The following is a 23,911-nucleotide window of genomic DNA, read 5'->3' as shown; positions in this document are numbered from 1 at the left end:
CAACCCTTTTATTTCCTGTTTAAAAGAGTATTTTGTACATTGCTCCAGGGTAAGAACATTATCACGTAGGTTAATTTCTACTCATAGTCCTTTTAGGACACATACTGACGATCGCATTTTTAAAATGTTACTTTTTACATAAATATATGTATGTACTTATATACAGGAGATAATTATTTTTAAATGATATATTTGCTATGTTATTGCTTTGTAATATAATTTTTATAATAAAAGTCAGCAAATATTTTAACTTAGTTTATTATTAAAAATGAATAACAAAAAAAAACATACTTTAATATTAGGATGTTTGTTATACAACACAAAACAATATATATGACAAAAAAAAGCTGTAAGTATTTTATTGATTTCTATAAAAAATATTTAATTTAAGTAAATACTGATATTCTTGCTTGTATCCTTGGCTGCGTTCTCAATTGGAAAATATTATCAATTTCATTCTATAACATGACAATTTTAAAGTGTCATATTGAATAAAGTATATTTTGATATGATTTGATTTGAGTGGGATACGGAACAGTTCATTATTAATATTATAAAGGTCATACAAGTAACGTCAGATGCCGTTTACGTCAGAGCTTCTAACGCCCACGCGAGTGATAACGCTCGGATATTTCATGAGAGCTAACTGAATTATTTTTTATACAGGATTAAAAATTATGCTGTGGGATGTTATTAAAATGACTTATATTATTATGGTGATCAGAATAAAAATAATGAAAAATAATGTCGGGTGAACCATATGACATATGACAGACAGTTATTAGGAACGAAACGATCACCTCTTGGCAAATTTTTGTTGTTGAAAAAATATAAATAACTAAATCTGATTTAAAAAAAAACAACCAGTTCTTATCAAGTAAGGTTCACGGAATTGTTTATAGATGGCCCAGTGGTTAGAACGCGTGCATCTTAACCGATGATTTCGGGTTCAAGGCACCACTGAATTTTCATGTGCTTAATTTATGTTTATAATTCATCTCGTGCTCGGCGGTGAAGGAAAACATCGTGAGGAAACCTGCATGTGTCTAATTTCAACGAAATTCTGCCACATGTGTATTCCACCAACCCGCATTGGAGCAGCGTGGTGGAATATGCTCCATACTTTCTCCTCAAAGGGAGAGGAGGCCTTAGCCCAGCAGTGGGAAATTTACAGGCTGTTAATGTTATTAATGTAATTTGCAACTTGTAATTGATAAATTTGGTAGGAAAAAGATATCGGCTATCATAATAGTATAACGATTCAGTTTCTACCGGGTGTCTGGGTAGAATCTACATTCCGAACCGGTGGTGGCTTTACGTTTAATAAAGTTCTGGAAAATGACTAAATGATTTGAAAGTGCTTGTAAAACTCTCCTTGAATAAAGTAGGTTTATTTTAATTTTGTTTTTATAGTAATTGTAAAGTTGTATTCCTTTTTTAAATGTCAACAGATTAATAATTAATATAATAAAAGATATTATTTGAATGAAAAAATTGTATTTGGCGGATAATGAAATCCCAAGAATTTTTAAATCTGGCCAGGAATTCAAATACGTTGTTGTTTATGACGAAAATAAGGAAAAAAAAACGTACGATTGATAAAATTAAAAATAAAATTTAAATACATACAAAAACCTACCTATTTTAAAATTTAAAAAAAAAGTCCTCGTTGCAACACAAATATTCATAAATTAGTCGAATACGACTAAAACTTTTTCTTGAAGTTAGCACAAGAAGTTAGAATCGAACCTACGACTTCCACACTAGCTACCGTTGAACTATCTGCATCTCACAGTTCTGTTATCCGTTGTTTTATCTCTGGATAACACAATGCCTTATTTGATACGGATAATATATTATGTAATGAAGTGGACTTCAGATGAAGGTCACGGGTACAAAGACGGGCTGAGCCTAATCATTGTTTGTTCGCGTGCTTGCTGTTTGTAAATCTCAAGTGTCGAGTCCAGTGACTAGTATACGTGAATCTTTACTGATGACTGCGAGTTCAAATGAAAGTGTTTGTTAACAAGCGACCCGCCCCGGTTCAATTTATTAATAAGGAAATGATTTGATATTATTATAATTTGTACCCTAAGGAACAATGTTGCTTTCTACCAGTGGATTTTTTTTTTTTGTTTTTATGATATAGTTAGACGGACGGGTAAATAGGCCACCTTGTGCTAAGGAACCAAGAAACTAAGATGTTATGTCTCTTGTGCCTGTAGTTACACTGGATCGCTCACCCTCAAAACCGGTACACAGCAAAAATTTTAAAAATGTTACTGTTTGGTTTGAATTATATCAGTAATTATAATGTTGACATTTTTGGATTTTTTTTATATTAGTAATTACCACGAAGTGGTAATAAATGTCACCCCAAGCTACGGAAGTTGTTTTTTGGATCGTGGAAAATTGCTAACCAGAGCGTTAGGTAAGCATTCTTTACAATTTCATTGAGTATACTCGTAACGGCGGTAACGGCTTAGTTTCATACCTTTTTTATCTCATTCATTTATTTAAAGCAGCATATTTCATTCTTACAATACTTTATCTGGATTTCGAGAAAATGAATTGAGAATTCCAAAGACCACAGCTGCCTGTCCGGACTCCATAAGGTGAAAGTAACAACTCCCATTACCGTTTCTTAAAGTTTAAGCTTCCGTGACAAATTACAAACAACATTCATGTTCCAAATTTCAGCTATCGAGATTCAGTAGTTCTGGCTGTGTAGCCAGGCAAGAAAAACAATGTTATTAGTATGTATGTAAAATTACCAGCGTTTTCGCTATGTTACCGAAAAAAAAAAACCAATAATTACTTTTTTCATCGGTCATAGTACAAAGCTATGAAATATATTATTATAAAATTATATGTTGTATGTTTTGAATTAACAATAAAACGTATCGACATACATATATCTATAATATGTCGAGTCGAGCTGGTATCGGTCGATAGCGTACGAAGAATATAAAAAATCACGACGTACTTAAACCCACTCACCACCTACACAACCACCCGGCCACCCTGCCACCCCAATGACCTGGGCGTGTGACGTCAGTGGGCGGAGCCACGCCCTACGAGGCGACCGTCTCACATAGCATGTCGTACCGTATGAAAGTTATATAAAGAGTTTTATCATACTAATGACCAAATACATACAGTATTGTTTGTTTAAATGATAACTTAATATGTGTATTTTACAAATCCTAAAGATTTTTTTAAAACTGAACACTGACGAGAGTTTAGTTTTAGGTAACGGCTCAAAATTTAATTAAGTTACAAGCACTGAGCCAAGGTTTCGCTCGCAATTAGACTTCTTTAAGAAATCAATTTAAATATTGACGATCGGTTCTCAAGCCAAGGTACCAAGAAGAAGCAAGCTTTAATTATGGTTACTCGACGTCACAAGGTTAGTTATTTTATGGGACAATCTAAAATTAATCTATCTTTAGATGATAACTTGGTAATTATACGATCTTCAGGCTGTTACAAATGCAATTATCGGAACCGGTAGTAGCTTCACTTAACATCGTTTTGTCAGTTAAATAAGTTAACGTATATCGCAAAGTAATTACAATTTCCAACTAATGAGATAAAATCGTGAACTGATTTAATTGAATTGTTGGAAAAGAGCATCTGTGGTGGTAGGTTTTGGGCATGCCCGTCTGGGTAGGTAACCCGCTAATCAGATATTCTACTGATGTGTTCCGCTTTGAAGGGTGTGTGAGCCAGTGTAACTACAGGCACAAGGGACATAACATCTTAGTTCCCAAGGTTGGTGATGCATTGCCGATGTATGGAATGGTTAATATTTCTTACAGCGCCAATGTCTATAGGCAACAAAATTATAAAAAAATACAATTTTGATCGGATCCTATTGCGGTTTCGGATAGATTTTTATTTCAAATATCCGATAGCTTAACTTACGGTTACGGAACTCCATAAAATCCTTAGAATATTTAAAGGAGTACGAAATATTACTCCAAAACAATTGTCATTCATCCGAATAGTCTAGTAAATCTATACATATAATAAAATCGGAGTGTCTGTTTGTAATATTAAAATAAGCGCGTTTTACTAAATGCATATGTATGTATACACGGTACATATACCTAAATTATTTTTTTACAATTTTTCTCTGTCTGTCTGTTTATTCCGGCTAATCTCTGGAACGCCTAGACCGATTTTGACGGGACTTTCACTGGCAGATAGCTGATGTAATAAGTAACTTAGGCCACTTTTATTTTAGAACTATGTAAAATAACAATAAAGTCACGGTTTTTTATTAAATTCGTTTAGATCTGAACATTTTTATTGTTAATAGATAAGATATAAAGATTGTACTGATAAATAAGTGCATTTCCTTGATCAGATAACATGACGTTTACAATAATCCATCAAATTCGTGACATTGTTGTCGAAGTCTGTATCTACTTCAGACATAATGCTGCTAACTGCAAATGTTGCTAACTGCAAGATACGTTTATTGGATACTAGATTTCACGTGTAGCTTCGGCTTATAAGGGTCGGATGTCATTGGTGTATTAGTCTCAAAATATCTTTATAAATTATAGCCTATTGGTTATTCTGATGTATAAGCAATATTATTTGATATTCTACCGGCAAACAGCATTGTTAGTAGCATAGCTAGGTACCCCATCATCAGATATTCTGCCGCCAAGAAGCAGTACTCGGTATTCTTGTATTCCAGCTTGAAGGGTGATTGGGCCAGTGTAACTACAGGCACAAGGGGCATCCTAGCTCCCAAGGTTGGTGGCGCATTGGTTTAATATATGGGGAATGGTTATTATTTCTTACAGCGTCTATGTCTATGGGCGGCGGTGACCACTTACCATCAGGTGGCCCAATTGCCCAAAATATATCGAAAAGATTCATTGAAATCTATTCAGTAGTTTTTGCGTGAAGTAACAACCATCCATACATACAAACTTTCACCTTTATCATATTAAAATAAGTAAGGATAGAGCCAGAAGTTCCTCATCCCTCTCCCTCAGACACTCAGGTAATTTACAGGTTTGTTTGTCTTTGTCGGTACAGAATATGAGAAGAGTTAGGGCGTGTAGAGTTGGAAGCTTGGCTCTACATGAGATCTGATAACTTTTTGACATTGCGAGTCATATGGTCTTGGGAATATTTTACATGAAAATGTTTTTGGTGGAATAAGTTATACAAGACGCGGCCTTATCGCTAAGAGAGCGGTCGATAGCTCTAACTGAAAAGAGTGCATTTGACATTTAATGAAGCGATTTTGTACTTCGCTTTTATTTAAATTACCCACGTATAAATGGACAGGATCCATCATGGCCCAGCGGTTAGATGTGAATCTTAACTGATGGTTCTAAGTTCAAACATCAAGCACCATTCAATTATCATGTACCTAATTTGTGTTTATAATTCATCTCATAATCGACAGTGAAGTAAAACATCGTGAGGAAATCTGTGGGGGTGAGATTCCACGTGTATCAGCAAACCGGATTGGAGTAATGTGGTGAAGAAAGCTCCAACCCTCCTCCTCGAAAAGGGGAGGAGGTCTTAGCCCAGCGTTGGGTGACTTAAATAGACAAAGAAAAAAATGTTTAATATCTTCTTCTACTTTGTTTTTTCAACGATATTCTTTTTTTGTTTAGTATCTTTTGACCAGCAGTCCGTGTCAGTTTTATAAATCATAAAAAAAAAAAAACGAAAACAAAATCGATAATGGCAAATACATATTTTCAATGTTGATTATGGTTGAATTTCGACTGGACTAAATCTCGTTCATTTGTATAAGTCATGTGTTGATCTCGCGATAAATCGAGCATGTTACTTCCATACATACAGACCACCATCTTGCAACTTAGCATTCCAATAGTAAGGCAGGTTCAAGTGTACAAGTTAGCTTGATCTTTTTGACAGGCAGTGATGGGAAAAAAAAAATATCTAGTAGTCAAAAAAATAACGTTTTAAAATACTTGTAACTGTGACGAGATTGTGTTGGTGTATTATGTGTGAAATTCTTTATTGCACTAGATAAAAATTATTGCGTAATTCAAATTAGAATTCAATTATTTTTTTAGCTTATTTTTCAAAAAAGAGAGAGATTATACCAGCTAAAGAGACCCCAACCAAAAGGAACCCCGTTCGTAACAATAACTTAACAATGATCTTTAAAAATGTTATTTTGTAATCGATATTTGTAACAGTTACTGCTTCGTGTCCCGTCCCATCCATCCGACCGATGTAACATTGTACAAGCGTCTATTATTTTCAGTGTTCCTATTTAAAATTTACTTTGGAGCAATGTATAGTCTTAAAATTTTCGGATAACGCTTGAATCTTTAGGGACTTTTGTGTTATACTTATGTTATTTCATATTTTTACAATTTTTAAAATCATTAAATTAAGAAAATATTATGTCATTGCAAAGTTATGTCGATCAGAAAAAAATACATCTGTCAAAAAGATCAAGCTAACTTGTACAGGGTATAGTTGAAGTGCGTAATCAATATGATATACAGCTTATATGTATGTATGAAAATAAATATCTATCTATCATATGTATTTATTTAATAAAAAGAATTTGTAATTTTTTTGCTGTCTCTACTCACGCACACTAAGACATCGTGTAAGCACGACCGTCACTCATACTAATGCAAGCCGATATTCCAACGTTCGTGAATAAACAGATATTCACAAAAAATATTAAAATATATATAAATTTTATACAGAAACGACCGTGCAATTCACGCCTGTCATGTCAACAGTCGAAATTTAAAGCGCGTTAAATTGTGACGCATGCGTTTTATGGGTCGTCAGGTGTTAGGTATAATAAAGTAGCCTTTGTCTGTCCTTGGAGATCAATTTTATCGAATTCCGTTCAGTGATTTTGTCGTGAAAGCATAATTAGATACTTTCACATTTATAATATTAGTACGGATTATATACTAAAACCTTATCCGAAAGGTGCTGTATCTTCTATTATATGTTTTATTGATATGTATGTGTTCAGCTTCTTTGCTTTGATATTACATTATACATCAAATAGAAGTCGATTCGTACAAAATATTACTTCTACATATAAACACTCCTTCCTAAATCAAGGTCAAAATTTGGATTATCTGATAACGAATCTTAAAAGCTTATTTCAGTAAAAAGCTCTGTCAATAGAAGCTTATCAGTAATCATGCAGGACACGTTCTGCCACAGAGTAATGTTTAGTATATTAATTATTAGTGCAATGAAAAGACTTCTTAGTATATGTGAAAGTTATGCAGTGACTCATGGACTAAGATACAATCCAACGAAAAGTGAGTTTATGATATTTAAACCGGATCACAAGCGTTACAATCATGTACCAAATATTACACTTTGTGGTACATCACTAAAAAAGGTTGACCGTATTAAGTACTTGGGTCACTGGATTACGGAAGATTTGAAAGATAATGTTGATATAGAGAGAGAACGGAGGTCGCTGTCTGTTCGTTGCAATATGTTGATCCGCAGATTTGCAAAATGTACAAAACAAGTAAAAACTACGCTCTTTAACGCATATTGTCAATCTTTCTATGCGTGCAGTCTGTGGGTGAACTATACTCGGAGGGCATACGGTGACTTACGCGTGCAATACAACAATGCGTTCAGGATGTTGATGGGGCTGCCGCGATACTGCAGCGCCTCTGCTATGTTTGCAGAGGCTCACACAGATGGTTTTGCTTCCATCATGCGCAAACGATGCGCGTCCTTACTTCGACGAGTACGGGACAGTCCCAACACCATCTTGCGTGCATTGTCGGACCGCTGGGATTCACCAATACTAGCTCACTGGATACGACTTCACGTAGTCCAGTAGAATAGTTTAAAAATAGTTTTAAAAAAAAAAAAAATTTTGTCATACATAAATAATTAAGTAAAATTGCTTTTGTGAACTTACTAACCAATTTAGGTATTAAGATTAATTAATTTATTTTTACTAACACTATATGGATCTATGTAAATTATGGTCTGAAATAAATGATTATTATTATTAATAGTATAATTTTTATTTATACTAATTAGCCGGACTGGAAGATGAGCCATCAGACGGTAAGCGTTTATCAGCGCCCATGGACACTGATACATCAACCTTGGGATGTTATCACCTCGGTGCCTTTAATTATCATTAATTATTATTACATAATAATAGGATATTGGACTGGGTTTTAAAATCCATTTTATATTATTTAGTAGAGGATAAGGAACCCAGTAAAAGTTGTTTTTTTTTTTATTCTTGTAAATATTTGCTAAAAAATATCAAATTAAAAATTCCATATTTAAATAGCGCGCGAAAACGCTACTTTGACAATATGGCGCTGCAATGGAGTCGGTGACGTCACTTGCCTGTATTGTAATCTGTGGCACATATAATCCACATACAGTAGGCAAATGTTTAAAAGAATGCATTTTTATTTATGGATTTTTGAATAAATTAATTATTATTTTCAACTTTCTTTAGTAAACAACCATTTTTAAACTCATGATATATACTGATTACAATAATTGACACTTTATTTTTTTGGATATTGGCACGATTCGATTCGCGCACGCGCATCGTGTAAGCAAGTCGGGTGTCAGTGCTCTCGTCAAGTTATTAAATAAAAAAGTGAAGTAGAAAACTAAATAATCGAACTTCTGAGTGAAAGCTTAAATTAAATTAAGAAAGAAAATTAAATTAAGATTAAATGAATTATTAATAAAATACACTTATGATTATATTTTAGTAATTATATTATTATTAAATTTCGTTAACTTTTACTAGTCTAAACATATGTTTATATACCAGAGTAATGTTTAAGCCGAAATATGTGTACAAACGTTTTAATAATTTTTTTTTAATTTTTCTCTTTTGCTCATTTTTAGTTTTTTTTTTTCACTTTTGTTGTTGTAGCAAGCAATTGTAATTAATAGTTTAATTAGCATGTAGTGTTTGCTTTTAAATGATTTTACATAATCTGTGGATGTATATACCTAATTGTGTATTTATGTAAGAATGACAAATGTAAAAATCGCTAGCGGACCTAATAAATAAATAAATGTGCCACCAACCTTAGGATGTGTTACATCCCTGCTGCCTTTAATTACTTGTGCCTTGAACAAAAGCCCTAACACAAAGAATGATCGAATTCCACCCTCTACATATATTGTTCCAGCAGATTTATTTAATTTAGAGTAATGTCAGGTGTAACTTTGTATTAAACTCTTTGTTCTTTGAAGCTTCAAAATAGTTCTCGTACAAAATTAGGACGGCATAAAATGTGTATATTTTTGGTGTATTTAGACTGATTTAAGTCGCAAGCTCTGTGTTGTTTTAATCTGTACGTGTTATCAATTACAAAAGCAATCTGTTATGAAACATACTGGAATTATTAAGTCACTTCGTGTCGTCGGAAAACATCGCTTCTGAATGTGAGAATTATGTTATATTATTATTCAATAGAAATATTATATTATATATGTTTTACGGGTTTTATTACAGTGCTTTTTGAAGTATAAAACTTTGATATATCTTTACATTTAAGCGAGCGTTTTTAAGGAACGTTTTGTTAGACCATTTTTTGTCCGCAAAAAAATCGAATCTTATGGTTTTATAATGATTGGTGGTTTATTTTTCGAAATTAACACATGCATATTCAAAAATTTTACATTGTATCCTTACGAACTTTTTCCTGTCTATTCTAATATAACAAATGCAAAAGTAACTCTGTCTGTAATACTATCTGTCCGTTACGCTTTCATAGCCAAAGCACTGAACCGAATTTGATGAAACTGAATATGCAGCAAGTTCGACCTCCTAGGAAGAACATAGTCATCATAGGGGATGAAATATATTTTATAAAATATACATATATATGTATATAGTTTTAATTACAATCTTCAAGTAACTCCAATATGCTCCACACCTTCTCCTCAAAGGTAGAGTAGGCTTTAGCCCAGCAGTAGGAAATTTAAAATAATAGAATCAACAGTTAAGATTTACCTCCTGAAACCACTGCGTCATCACGCCTCTAATTATAAATACATATTTACGAAATACAAAGTCTCCCAAAACATCAAAAGCCTATCAAGTATTGTTCTAGATAAATATTTTAACGAAACGGGCGTGCCGTTCCTAACTATTCTAGTACATAACGAATAAACCTCTTATGTACCTCACTCCACGAACACATAAGCCTTATGTATCAAAGCCTTCGATCAATACCGGTTAGTCTATCTCTTTCTAACACCATCTCTGTCTATAGAACCTTTTTAGATATGAGATTGTATTTGATTTTAAATTGTATGGCTATATAAATAAAGTCAATTATTGTTTATTTTACATTTGAGCTTCAAATATTTATTATGAGTGGATAATCATTGTGTGTGTTAAATGGCAAAGTTATTGTAGTACGTATCTTTGTATAATATGGTGGTACTCTGTTAGTCTGAATCATTTATGGTGAGTATGGGGTTAATATCTAAGAGCAGACGACTTTCCATTTGTGAACCTATGGAAAATAAATTAAAAATTAAAATTACAACCAAACTATGTGTTACAATTTTATTCGACACGGTTTCCTCACGGTTTTTTTTTTCCTTAACATCAGATATACCTTACCACGTTATAAACTCAATCGTAATTATCAAGATTCAATCACGGGACCATTGACGTACATATGATTTATAATCTTTTTGAAACATAACATACATGACTCTGAGATTATTTTATAGATGTCACGTAGGAATCACAGAAAGCGCTTAACTCGAAAACATCCGAAATAATTAACTTAATAATAAACATAAGTCTATGATATTTATATGTATGTAGGAGTTTACGTAATGTACACACCCGAGTCGCATATAATCATATAATTATATACCTCCAAGCATAGGCGAGACAAGGTATAGTTAAAATATCTCATAGCACCAATGTTTATGGTAAGTGGTGACCACTTACCATAAGTTAGACCATAAGCCCGTTTGCCAACCAATAATATAATAACATACGTATCTATATAACGTAGAGACTTATTTTAAATATTGTTAAACGTGCTGTAATATCGAATTAGGACAACCATGTCCCGTAATGATATGTATATAGTTTTGTATTATAAGTAAATAAATAAAATGAAGACATATTTATATCAGGGATGTTATGGAGCTCCGTAAACGTAACTATCGGATATCCGAAATAAAAATCAATCCGTAAAAGAAATCGAACCGATTAAAAACATGTTTCGTATTTTGCTTTTGCACTTAAAGGGTACCTAATTGTATTTTAAAACCTAACACTAAATAATAGTCTACATATAAAATCAAATTGATATCTCGTAATTTTTCCTTTTAAAATTTCTAATCAAGCAAACAAGAAAATATTTCGTATCTTTAAACTTCTCTGAAACCGGTAAAATACTACATGATTCATATATTCGGTATCCGTATCCGTAATAACATATCCATAACATCCCTAGTAGGTTTGTACCATAGATTTTATGTAAATGTCATCTGAATGTCATATCTCTGAACTCAAATACAACAGGCACGTTAAAGATAATTAATATTCTGATATTTTTACCTGCGACCTTTGCTTGGACAATGACAATGACAAAGTTGAAGTAAAAAATATCGACGCCTTTGCATTCAAAGAACATCCCTGTTTGACTCAACAAACATTTTAATCAAACCATTGTTTTAGATGAGAGCAAAAATCGTTTTCACCCTTCTGGGCGTTTTACAAATTTTCCAAGCACCCTGTACCGTCACAGCCGCCCAATCGGCGGTCTCTGACGCGAACGGCGATCCAATCAGCGTGCTCGATGCTAGAGAGAGACAGCGAGATACGCCTGAAGTTGTGTTACAATTGAAATATGATGGCGGGGAACTGAATAAGATATATTTGACGCAGTTCAGGAAGGAGAACAAGGGATGGGCGCCCTCAGTACCGGCTCGAGGCAACTTGTGCACGGACCTGTGTCGCGCAGGTTTTATTTTTTTTTATTTTTTCTTTTGTTTCGTTTTCTTTGTGTCTGTGGTGTTTTTGTGATTTTTTTTTTGAGATTTGGAGAATAAGTTAAGGTATGTTACTTTGATAATAAATTTATTTTTCAAAAGATTCGATGGATTTAACAAAAAACATTGCAATAATAAAATTATATCCATAATTTGGATATAATTTTATCAGTTTATTTTCAGTATTGATATTTTTAATTATATTCTGTTCCCCAAAATGTATAACTGGGACACACACATATTGACAAAGTGTATTTTAAGTTATGTTAAAGTTAAATTGAAACACACTTCCTTATAACAATGATAATGATAAAGGATCCAAAATTATCTATGTTTAATTCAAAAATATTTATGAGGAAAGATTATTGCAAAAAATTCTAAGAACAAATATTTATTGTAATAGAAAAAAGATTGAGAAGTCTTTTACGTTACATAGTCGTATTTAGAAAATAATTCGTTATACAAATTATCTTTAACTTTGAATTACTTAATAAAATATTTATCTTAATTTAATTATAAAATAAATAAACATGTTTTAATTATATATATGTTAAGAAGATTTGATTGAAGCCTTTTTAATTTGATTTTTCGCCATTTGAACGTCAGTTTATTTACATATGTTTTAATTCATAAAAGCACATTAAGAATGCTTCCTTTGAAAAGCTCCCAGTAACTTAAGCTTAGTTAATGTACTGACAATGAAATTTCAACTTTACTTCTTGGAATAAAGAAGAAAAAATCCTGGTTGAATCGTAGTTCTTTCTGAGCGAAATATATGATTCATTTTTCATGTCTGTCACCAGTGGACACAATAACGTCTTATTGTGAGGATATTATATAAACATTTTAACAGTAATTGTAAGGTCCGGTTTGAACTTGAAATGGAATAAATACATACTTAATTTCGATTTAAAAATTAAATTTGTCGTATATTTGTTTTTGCGTGTACTTGTAAATCGTTATTGATTGCGAATTCATATCACATCATATTATTTTAATCACAGCACAAAGTAAAAAAAAATCATATTTAAAGACAACAGTTTCAAAATTGTACATCAATTGTTACATTGTTTCGCTTTCCACTCAATCAGGCTGATTTAATATTAAAAGTGGAGTAAACAGCCTGTAAATCTCCTTTATAGTAGGCTTTGAGCATATTCCAACATACTAATCCAAAGCGGTTTAGTGAATAACATTAAAGATTTTCATCCGATCGTGTAGGTTTCCTGGAACTCGATTTATTTAAGACTATAATAAAGGACATTTAAATCCAATAATTCATGTCCAGGTCTACTGCTGCTAAACATAATACTAATTAACTAAACACTTCCCAGGTCTCGGCGGCAAAACTTGTGGCTCAACATGTTTGGACTTGGTACCAGTTGGTCTGAAGTCTGCTTTGTCTAACAGCAACGAAACGAATCAGAAATACGGCGAGCCCAGAGTCGCTGTGTGTCCTGTCCTTTGTGACAATGGACTAGGTGAGTAGCTAATACAATTATAAAGCCAGACATATAAATAAGGCAGCTGTTAGTGTTCCTTTGCCCACTGTAAACGACTCCTTACCTAAAAATTGAGGCGTCAGGAACGGCAGATGTGGAATATCGATAAAAAATGTTTATTTAAAGAAATTGTTTTTTTTGTTTATGAAAAGAATGAAATTGTTTCGTTAGTAATACTTTTGAATATATGTAGGAATATATGTATATATGTATCCGCGGCGGAGAGTGGTCACGAGGGAATTAAAAATACGTCATGATGACGTTAGGTATTCGAGCTGGTCTTATCCCCAAGTGATTTACATCAAATAATATAAGTTAGTATACAGTTAAAGGCCGGCAACGCACCTGCATGCCCCCCGGTGTTGCAGATGTCCATGGGCGGTGGTAGTCGCTTTCCATCAGTAGAGCCTCCTGCTCGCTTGCCACCTATTACATAAATAAAACAACTTTAATTTTTCATACATGACAAACAATTATAAGATTTTTATTCAACTTACACACGTAACTATCTGAAAAGAGTTTACTGAGTTTTTACTGAAAACTAATTCTCGTTAGAATCTACATTCCGAAGCGATGGTATCTTATAATTTAAATTATTCTAAAATAACCAATTAATATTGCCTGTTGTGCCTACTTAAGTACATTCTGATTTGTTTTGTTACGGAATCTATGATGTATGAAATCAAATCAAAGTATACTTCAAGAAGGCTTTTACAAGCACTTTTGAATCGACATTTTACAAACTATATTAAGTGAAGCTACCATTGGAAATGTAGAATCTATCGAGCAGAACCGGTTACAAAGAAGCACTCTGTATTTTGCTTTTTGGTGTCTTACTAATCCCGTCGGGTCTGTGCAAACACCCGATAAAGCTAAGCTAATATACACTCTCCAAACGCAGCTGGTTAATTCGTCAGAGTGAACTTATTTTCATTAGTTGAAGTAAATATTAAGTTTAATATTAAGTTTAGATCGTGGAGAAGTGCAATAATTACTCCAGAAAATAAGAATTAAACCGGCGAGTATTACACAACTGACACTGGTCATCGGTCGTCGTTAAATTACAGCTAATATTCACCAAATAAAAAACGATATTATTGGTTAGACTTTTTAGTAATTAAATTTTTTCTCGTAATTGAAATTAAATTAATAAGGGCTATTTTCAATCGTTCAATTTCTATGAAATAACAAATTGTACCATGAAATTGTTTCAAATTTCAAGGTACAGAAATGTTTTCCAATTCGATATATACATTGCACATGTGGTGTGCACAAACACAGGTAATGCTCACTGCCACATTAACAGCCTGTAAATTTCCCACTGCTGGACTAAGGCCTCCTCTCCCATTGAGGAGAAGGTTTGGAGCATATTCCACAACGCTGCTCCAATGCGGTTTCGTGGAATATACATGTGGCAGAATTTCGTTGAAATTAGACACATGCAGGTTTCCTCGCGATGTTTTTGAGCACGAGATGAATTATAAACACTAAGCACATGAAATTCAGTGGTGTTTGCCTGGGTTAAGCCCGAAATCATCGATTAAGATGCACGCGTTCTAACAACTGGGCCATCTCGGCTCCCTCACTCACATTCACTGCTTCTCACTCGTAATTCGATGGGACAACAAACCTGTCACGATTGGAAATAATTCCAGCACAGGACTAACGACATTACGTAGTTTCCGAAGCACAGGTATGTACTCACTCCCCGTTTCCAGACTCTTAGTTGTTACTGGGAAATTTTCGACAAAAACCCAATATTTATCGGACTTGGTGTTCGAACCCAAGACCGTGGAATCTGTGGCCTTACCAATGAGGCAGACAAACAGCCATGCTCATATGAGCAGAGGTGACAACATACCATCATTTAGCCCTTTAAAAAGTTTATTAAGGCTAAATTAATAAAGAAATCTTATATTCATTAAAAGAGTACTTTTAGAAAAAAACGCCTGGATTTAGGCTCGGGTTCCATCACAGGACACTAATTATTGTAAAATAACAGCATTGTAAATCTGTTTACTTGAAAAGAGCAACTATGCGAGTTTCTTGCCGTTTCTTCTCGCTGGAGGTCGCTTTTCGAAACGGTGGTAGTATTTTAATAAGGACGATGTCACAATTTTCGTTTATTTAACAGGTCAGCCCCTTTGCAACTGTGAAAGCAGGACACCCAAGTCCGTAGATTGGAACTCCGTTTGCGGCACATTCTGCGCGACAGACAACTATGTGTTGTACGGTAGGTTTATTTATAATCAACTAGTTATCCGTTCCGACTACACACAAAGCGTCTATATCAGGGATGTTATGGAGCTCCGTAACCGTAACTGAAAGAATCAGAAATAAAAATTTAATCTTCTAACCGAATACGATATTTTTTTTTTTTATTATTTAATGTTGTTTTTGCATAGTGCCATAGCATAGTGCCATATTGTATTTAAAGGCTATTTGTTTTCTCTGTGATTATACCTAATACTATATATATTTATATGTATATAATAGCTTTTACAATTTCAAAATAATTTTAAAATCCGTAATTAAACTATTACAAACGATTGAATAATACGAAATAATTTCGTATCTGAAAACGGTAAAATACGCCGCAGACATTTTTAACTCTGCCGTCTCATAAATTGAAATCATTTGTAAAAAATACATCGGTAAGGAAGGCATATTATTCGATACAAGATTATATAGATGATAAAAAAACGTGGAGCTAATGCTTGTTGACTTCCAGGCAGGAGACATAACATAACATAACATAACATAATCAGCCTGTAAATTTCCCACTGCTGGGCTAAGGCCTCCTCTCCCGTTGAGGAGAAGGTTTGGAGCATATTCCACCACGCTGCTCCAATGCGGGTTGGTGGAATACACATGTGGCCGAATTTCGTTGAAATTAGACACATGCAGGTTTCCTCACGGTGTTTTCCTTCACCGCCGAGCACGAGATGAATTATAAACACAAATTAAGCACATGAAAATTCAGTGGTGCCTGCCTGGGTTTGAACCCGAAATCATCGGTTAAGATGCACGCGTTCTAACCACTGGGCCATCTCGGCTCATTACATAAGGAGACATAACAGACATATATAATTGTATTTAACTAACATGACTGTATTTTTAGATGTTGAAGAAGAGTAACTACTGAGTTTCTTGCCGGTTCTTCTCGGTACAAAGTACATTGCCAACCGTTGGTAAATTCACTTAATATGCTTTGTTAAATGACGATTCAAAAGTGCTTACCTAGCCTACTTGAATAAAGTATATTTTGACTTGATTTGATTATTCATAAAATCCTTGGTCTTTTGCTTATACCAATGGAAGAAAGACCTCTGATTTATGGGTACCACGCGATTAAATGATAGCTCTGCTATATTCAAAATCAAAACCAGAAGTTTTCATTCAATTTAGATGCCACTTGCTTGTTAAGAAAAAATCTACCACCGTTCAGAAAAAATACTAAATAGAACCGGCAAAAAATACTCAGCGGGACCTTCGTTCTTTTATATATGTTTTAAAAATTGTATTTATAATATTTCTTTTTAATTCCGTTTAATTTCCAAGGTCTGTTATCATCTACGTCATTAGTTTTAACATCCTTTAACACTCATACGTTCCTTAACGTTTTTTTTTTATAATTTTGCATTTGATCTTATGAACGAACGATTTATGATTAATATATCTTTATATAACAATATGAATAGCTTAACATTTATTTATATAGGTATAGTTTTCACTACGTACATAAGACTAGTGTAACCAAAAATAGGATCGTCAGAACAGCCTCATCTTTTAGTACCATATACGGTTCTGCGTCTATGATAAGGAGCTTGAGATTTTCCTTTCATACCAGAAAAGCTTCTACGATAGCTTTACGATACGAAAGATGTAATACTTATTTCGTCTACGAATTTATAGTAGAATGATTACTTTCCGTAGCACATCTACGGTTCGCTACGGTGCTACGATTTTGTAACTATTTGATTTTAAATTTTTATTGTCTGATGTTTAAATTTTCATTTAATATTTTATATATATTTAAAAAAAAAAAACAAATACGTATATAAAAGTAAAAGGTATTTAATCAACGAATCAGTTTAAAATCGAATATCAACCATAAATTCACAACTGTTTAGTATAAATAGTCATAAGCAATAAGTTTTATTTCAACAAAGTTATTGACCAGTATTAAACATTTAATAACGCACCAGTACCATTCCTCTTATCCAAATTACATAATAAATATTAACGATTATACAGGATGCCCAGTTTGTGATGAGTCAAAACCCTCATCAATCCAAGTCGCCAGCTCAAGGGTCCTCAATACAGCAGAGGGCTGGAAGTCATGGTGTAATGTCCAATGCCGACAGGGGCAAGGTGGAGCGGCTTGCAATTGCGACCGTGCCCCCTTTCAGTAGACGGAAATACCAAAAAGACCAAGCAGACCAACGAAGAATATGAAATCCAAATTTACAAAAATACCATTGTTATAAATTATTTTCCCGAAATAGACTAACGCAATATTTTAATGGTTTAATAATTATATAATTAAATATGAAATATTATATAATTATTAGTTTTACAAGTTAAAATAATTATGTGTATCTTATATTTATAATTTTTTTTTTTAAGTTTTAATAAGTATGTTACGGTATTAAATGTTCAGCCTCATCAAATTGAAATCATAATAAAATATTGCATTAATTACAAGATTAAGATATATGTAACAGTTTAATATTAATTATAAATTTAATAATTTAAAAAAAAAAATTGCATGACCAGAGTTCGTTGACGGCTTAGGTAAGTCATTTATTTTAATAATATACCACTTATAATATAACTATAAACATAATCGTTTAATATAAGGTGAGTACATTGCTATTTAAATTATAAGTGTAAAGATTTTGTGATCAGTCGAATAATTTCTCTCGTTACAATATCCTATACTTTCCTTCCCATGGTAGCGAAGCACGAGTTAGAAAGAGACAGAACACCTACTATAATACTATAATTATAATTCTTCCTGTTATAATTATTTTGTCATATTTGACATGATCACATAATCTTAATAGATTAACTATTAATATAAATAAGTTATATCTGTATATATACGGCGGAACTGTGCGAAAGACAATATATAATTAAAATTAGGAAAGGAACTAACATAAGTTATTCCTTTAAATATATAATGTATGTTTAGATACATTCAATTCTATTAAATTATTTTCATTTTATTTTATTTTTTATTTTTTTATTTTCCTTTTTAACCTACCAGTCAATTACTGCCTGAGGCCTTTTAATAACGGACATAGTCTATTACTACATTAAAAAAAAACATCTTAAAGGTCAAAGGCACATTAATTTGACTCCCTAAATTTTTCAATTTAAAATATTCGTGAAATTAGTCGTTGAGTAGTCGATTTAAAAAAAATAGAACTCGTTTTTCTACTTTGTAAATATGTACATAAACAAAAAAGGCGCATTTAATTTAAAAAATTAAATTTGTTTTTTTTTAGTTGATATATTTTGAAAAAGGAAAAAATGTGTATGCCTAATATACAAAAAAAAATATTAACAACACTTACTTAATTCTCGGCTCCATTATTTCACACTGAATCAAAACTAATTTAGCAGCTTCAATTAAAAACCATAGACTTAAAAAGTAACAGATATCCAATGGAAGAATTTATACAAAACAAAAAAACTCCTCGAATGCCGCCTTTGAAAAATCGATATTACTTATTACTGACCCCTAATATGTCACGTTCAAAGATAACTTTGACTATGATGAATATAATAAATACATATTTACATAAATAATGATATTTCCAAGATATTTTTATTATTTTTTATTCAATACAAAAATTTGGTTTGTTGTCTCTCAAAATATTTTTTTAAAACACGTATTGAGATTATTTTGATGATATTTTTTTATATTATATTATAAAAACAAATAATTAATTCTTTTTTATTTTATAAAATTATTCTCGTATAAAAATAGTAAGTTTAACACATTTAGAATATCTTTTTAATTCAAATGCAAGTAATTAAATAAAATCAAAACGATATTTCTACACGTTATAAAGACAATATTAAAATTATAAGCACTCAAAGTAATAAAATCTCATTGAACTTTACACGTATTGATATAAGATTTAAAATTGAACAGCAATAATTATCGCTCATAATAATTGACATATGTGTCATCTAGGATTACGCCACCAACGTTACTCAAAGTTACAACAGCACAAACATTTTGAGCTGGCGAGCGTATCGGTATGATTTATTCACGCTTCACATTGACAGGGATTATGGTTCGAATAATATAAATCTTTTAGAACCCAGTCAATTGAAGTCTTGGCCTGCCTTGAAGATCTGCCGAAAAAAAAAATCAACATAATTACACACACACACTAGTGAAGTAATATGACATTTGGCAAGTGTCAAACGTAACTGTCACGCACGCCGAGATAATGAAGTTCGTTTTGTTTTAGATCTTTTGTAGTGCGACACTCTATCTGGATAAATAACCTAACATGACAAGTGTAAAAAATAAAATCGTATGCCACCGTTGGAAATAATTATGGGATACATCTAACCAGCTACAAATACAGTATTAGAGGTCATCCGGACGATTCAAGACAAGTGACATAATTTAACTCGTATAATGATTTATTTTTATTTCGATCCATCTATCTTTCAACGATTCGATACCTTAACTCCAATTGTAATAATGTAACTATTATTGTCTCTTAAAAAAAAAAACACTTTCTATAAAAACATTTTTATTTTTATTTTAAATAAATAGAAATTTAATGTATTATTAAGAACTGTAGTAAAGTTTGCGTTGGAGATGTATTCTTACACCGATTTGCATACGACATTAGTGCAAACGCATGAACATCAATGTAATTTATCTGTGAGATTGATCGTACGAATGAAAAAAAAAAAAACATATTTTATACAAATTAACTTGCTACAACATTTTTTTTTAATTATTTGACTTTAAAAATGTTAATTTCGATAATCCGCACATTTACATATTATATTACGCTTTACTGGTGAACATAAATCTTAGGAATAGTGAAATTAGTATTAAAAAGTATTGTAAATAATAATTAATTAAATAGTTTAAGAATTAGGTTAAAACAACCAAGAAATATCACAACAAACAATATCACAAAAGTCTTCCAATAACTTAAGTGATTAGATGTTAAATATATTGTTAAATGTAATAAATTTATCATTATGTAAGAATTAATTATAAAAAACACGGAAATATTCGACTACTATTCGATACTCTGTGTATTCGACTTTATTACGTGTAACGGAATATCGAATACTAAAACGATTTCTTCGACAAAGACTTAAAAAAAAAACGAACATGCTACATTTGAAAATTGTTTTAATGATTCAACACAAGAAGTAATTAGACTGAGAAAAGAACTAGAGCGGTTGAATATGTTGTCTAAATATTGGATTATTGGGTCCATGATCTCGTCGAATACAGTAATCGAGTATACTCTAATTAAAGGAGACATTTCACTTGGTATTCCATATTTGCGTAGTCGTATGTCACTTTACTTGATTAAACATTTGATTAATTCGCAAATATATTACAAACACGTCGTCCGAATTGATATCCAAATTATTCAAATACAATGTTCACATCCCTATCGTCTGTCTAGTGTACCACGCGTGGGGGGGAAAGGGTCAGGTGTTAAATACTGAATGTCCTCTTTTGTACTAATTTCAGAATATTACTTAAGCTACCGAACATGCTACGTCAAGTGATATGTCATCGAAATTTTTAATGTAAAATTAACAAATATTAGCTGATATAGTTCTTACGTACATACATATCTATTGTTAAATAAATATAGGAGATAAAAATACTCATTATAAACATAGTATTGTTGAATATTCTCTCTTATAAGCGTAATCTTCAAAATTTAAATTTAATTTTTTTTTAATTTTCAAAGGTAAACGTAAAAAAATTGTATAAGAACATTTTTTTTTAATATTTGTAGTTATTTATTTATTAATATATAATGTCTTTGGTTTTAAACATTATTATTAAACTCTGTATTAACTTAAATAGTCTCTTTTAATACAATTTGTAATATTTTCAATATTTATAAGCGCGCTTTATGTACGGAATTTGAAACCAAAACGCACAATTCCATTAAAAATAAATTACTTCTTATATATATTATGAAACTTATCTCTAGCATAAAAAACTACCTAATATATTTATTGATTTTGTAAATACATTGCTAGTTTTTATAAAATTCTAACTAAAATAGCATTTCAAAGCATCTGCTTACTTTTAATTACATACGAACAAAAAGGTAATTATTTCTACAATGACTGTGGTCAATACACAATTACCGCTGCACCCCGTATTTTCAGTACGGTTTGTGTTTAAACTAGTGTCCGACCGAAACTGGTTTTTACGACCGAAACCGACTTTCGGCAACGGTCTCAGTTTCGGCCGAAACCGCAACCGAAACTTTCTTACAGGAGTCATGTTTAGAGGGAAAATAGAGATCTAAACATAATGATAATCAGTCTGTTTTAAGTTTTAATTTTTTTTTTGGTTATGACAAGTGTGCTTGAATGGTTGTCTTAATTTGGGATAAACAATCACTGTTCTCCACACCAAAGGTTCCTATTAAATTACAAGTAGATATATCATGGGCGTTCCAAAGCCCTTCCACCTTTTCGGGAGACGATACTCTAGATGAACAAGATGGCTGTGATTTTTCAGAATGTCAGTTTTCACTTATTGTATAACTAACATCGTCCGTGTAAATCCTCAAATGGTTTTCTATTTCTAAGGTGGCAATGCCAACTTCATCAGAATTCAGGTATGTGCTCCTAAATCTTGGATCCAGTAATGTTGCGGTTATTAGAACAGGATGTCCTTTGACGTATGCAAATCGTCTATTCATTGATTCATGCAACCGTGTTTTCATGTTTTTCATTATTTCGCTTTCATTTTCGTCTCTAGTTTGCAGCCTTCTATTTAATAGTGATATCAAAGGAATTGCAAGGGAAATGCATGCGATATCATATGACAGATCAAGTGTAGCTTCATAAAAAAACTTTAGTACCTCAATAAGATTGTTTATAATATCCCAGTCCCAGCTTACAACAAACAAAGCGCATTGGGAACACAAGCAAGTCACGACATGATTAAACAATTACCGCTCCGATCATGACCGAGCACAGCGCGGCAACTCCCGAACGCAGTTTCGGTTTCGGTCACAGTTTCGGCAAGTTTACCGCCGAAAGCGAAACTAAACTGAAACTCATTTTTTGCCGAAACTCAACCGAAACCGAAACCGAACTTTCGGTCGGACATTAGTTTAAACCCACGCTACAATATCGCAAATCAGTTTTAAAGACATTTTTAGATCTCAATGTATTGTAAGAACTTTGCAGAGTACCGATGTGGCGCTCTAAGTCGAAAGATGTCTTGTATATTATGTATATCCAATGGCAGAAGGATTAAGGATAAACATACCTTATACTTACATTTTTTATTAATATAACTATATATTATATATCTAATATAGGTACTATTATATTCTTAGTAAATTACTGAGAATAATTTCGCTGAAATTCAAGTCGAAGTTTTTTTTCTTCTATTTTGATCTTCTTTTGACCAATGATGTCATGTCAATTCAGGGTCAAAGATGTTTATTTATCTTTGATTCCTGCTATTGGAAGGGCTTGTAGCGCACTTAATGACAAGAAACTAAAATGGCTCGCGTTAGCGTTTATCGCTCAACTAAAACTACAAAATAAGGCCTTATTGATTCAAATGCTTAACTGCATCTAGATATAGTTATATCTCTTTAGAGTGTTTTTTTTCTGAAATTTTTGACAAAACAGCTTTAACCTTTTTTTTTTTGGTTATAATCTGTGCCACACGCGGTGCAAATATATATTTAAAAAACATAGATAATATGGTTTTAATTATTAAAATGTTAGAATAAAAACGTTTTTATTTTAATCTGTTTTGTTTTGTTGTTGTAATGTTTCACTAGTGTTATTTATAAATTATTATTAATAATATAAATAATTGTTAATACCGTAGTTGATAATTACATTGCGTTTATCAAACCCATATCAATTTAGAAAAGAATTAAACAATATACATATGTATATGTATATATATTTACAGTAGAATATTGATAACATTGTATAAAATCGTTAGTGAATAATATTAATGTCATTTAATTTTATGATCTAATGTAAGGCAGGCTGCCTTAAGGCTTTTGTCATGTTACTCGATGTTGCCAAAAAATTTAGATAAAAAAAATAGAGTTACATTAAAAGGCTTGAAAATGTATTTCCATATAATTAGGAATGAATTTAATTGT

At 32.1% G+C, this 23,911-nt stretch overlaps 1 protein-coding gene across 1 annotated transcript; it reads left to right on the top strand.

Annotated features, from left to right (window-relative positions):
• The first annotated feature begins 9,406 nt into the window (after positions 1-9,406).
• LOC113395353 (uncharacterized) lies at positions 9,407-18,035 on the top strand. The gene is made up of 5 exons (XM_026632954.2): positions 9,407-9,441; positions 11,708-11,993; positions 13,356-13,502; positions 15,658-15,756; positions 17,781-18,035. Exons 2-5 carry the CDS (start codon positions 11,708-11,710, stop codon positions 17,936-17,938), a joined length of 690 nt encoding a protein of 229 aa, XP_026488739.1. The 5' UTR covers positions 9,407-9,441; the 3' UTR covers positions 17,939-18,035.
• The last annotated feature ends 5,876 nt before the right edge of the window (positions 18,036-23,911 follow it).

The sequence above is a fragment of the Vanessa tameamea genome, chromosome 28 (genome assembly GCF_037043105.1).
Source record: "Vanessa tameamea isolate UH-Manoa-2023 chromosome 28, ilVanTame1 primary haplotype, whole genome shotgun sequence".
NCBI classification, from domain to species: Eukaryota; Metazoa; Arthropoda; class Insecta; order Lepidoptera; family Nymphalidae; genus Vanessa; species Vanessa tameamea.
Note: the sequence above shows the minus strand (reverse complement) of the source record. Positions and strands in the feature narration are given on the sequence as shown.

Coding starts and splice junctions, on each gene's coding strand:
- LOC113395353 (XM_026632954.2), top strand. CDS start 11,708: ATGAGAGCAAAAATCGTTTTCACCCTTCTGGGCGTTTTACAAATTTTC. Junction 11,994..13,355: donor CACGGACCTGTGTCGCGCAG/GTTTTATTTTTT, acceptor AACACTTCCCAG/GTCTCGGCGGCAAAACTTGT. Junction 15,757..17,780: donor AGACAACTATGTGTTGTACG/GTAGGTTTATTT, acceptor ACGATTATACAG/GATGCCCAGTTTGTGATGAG.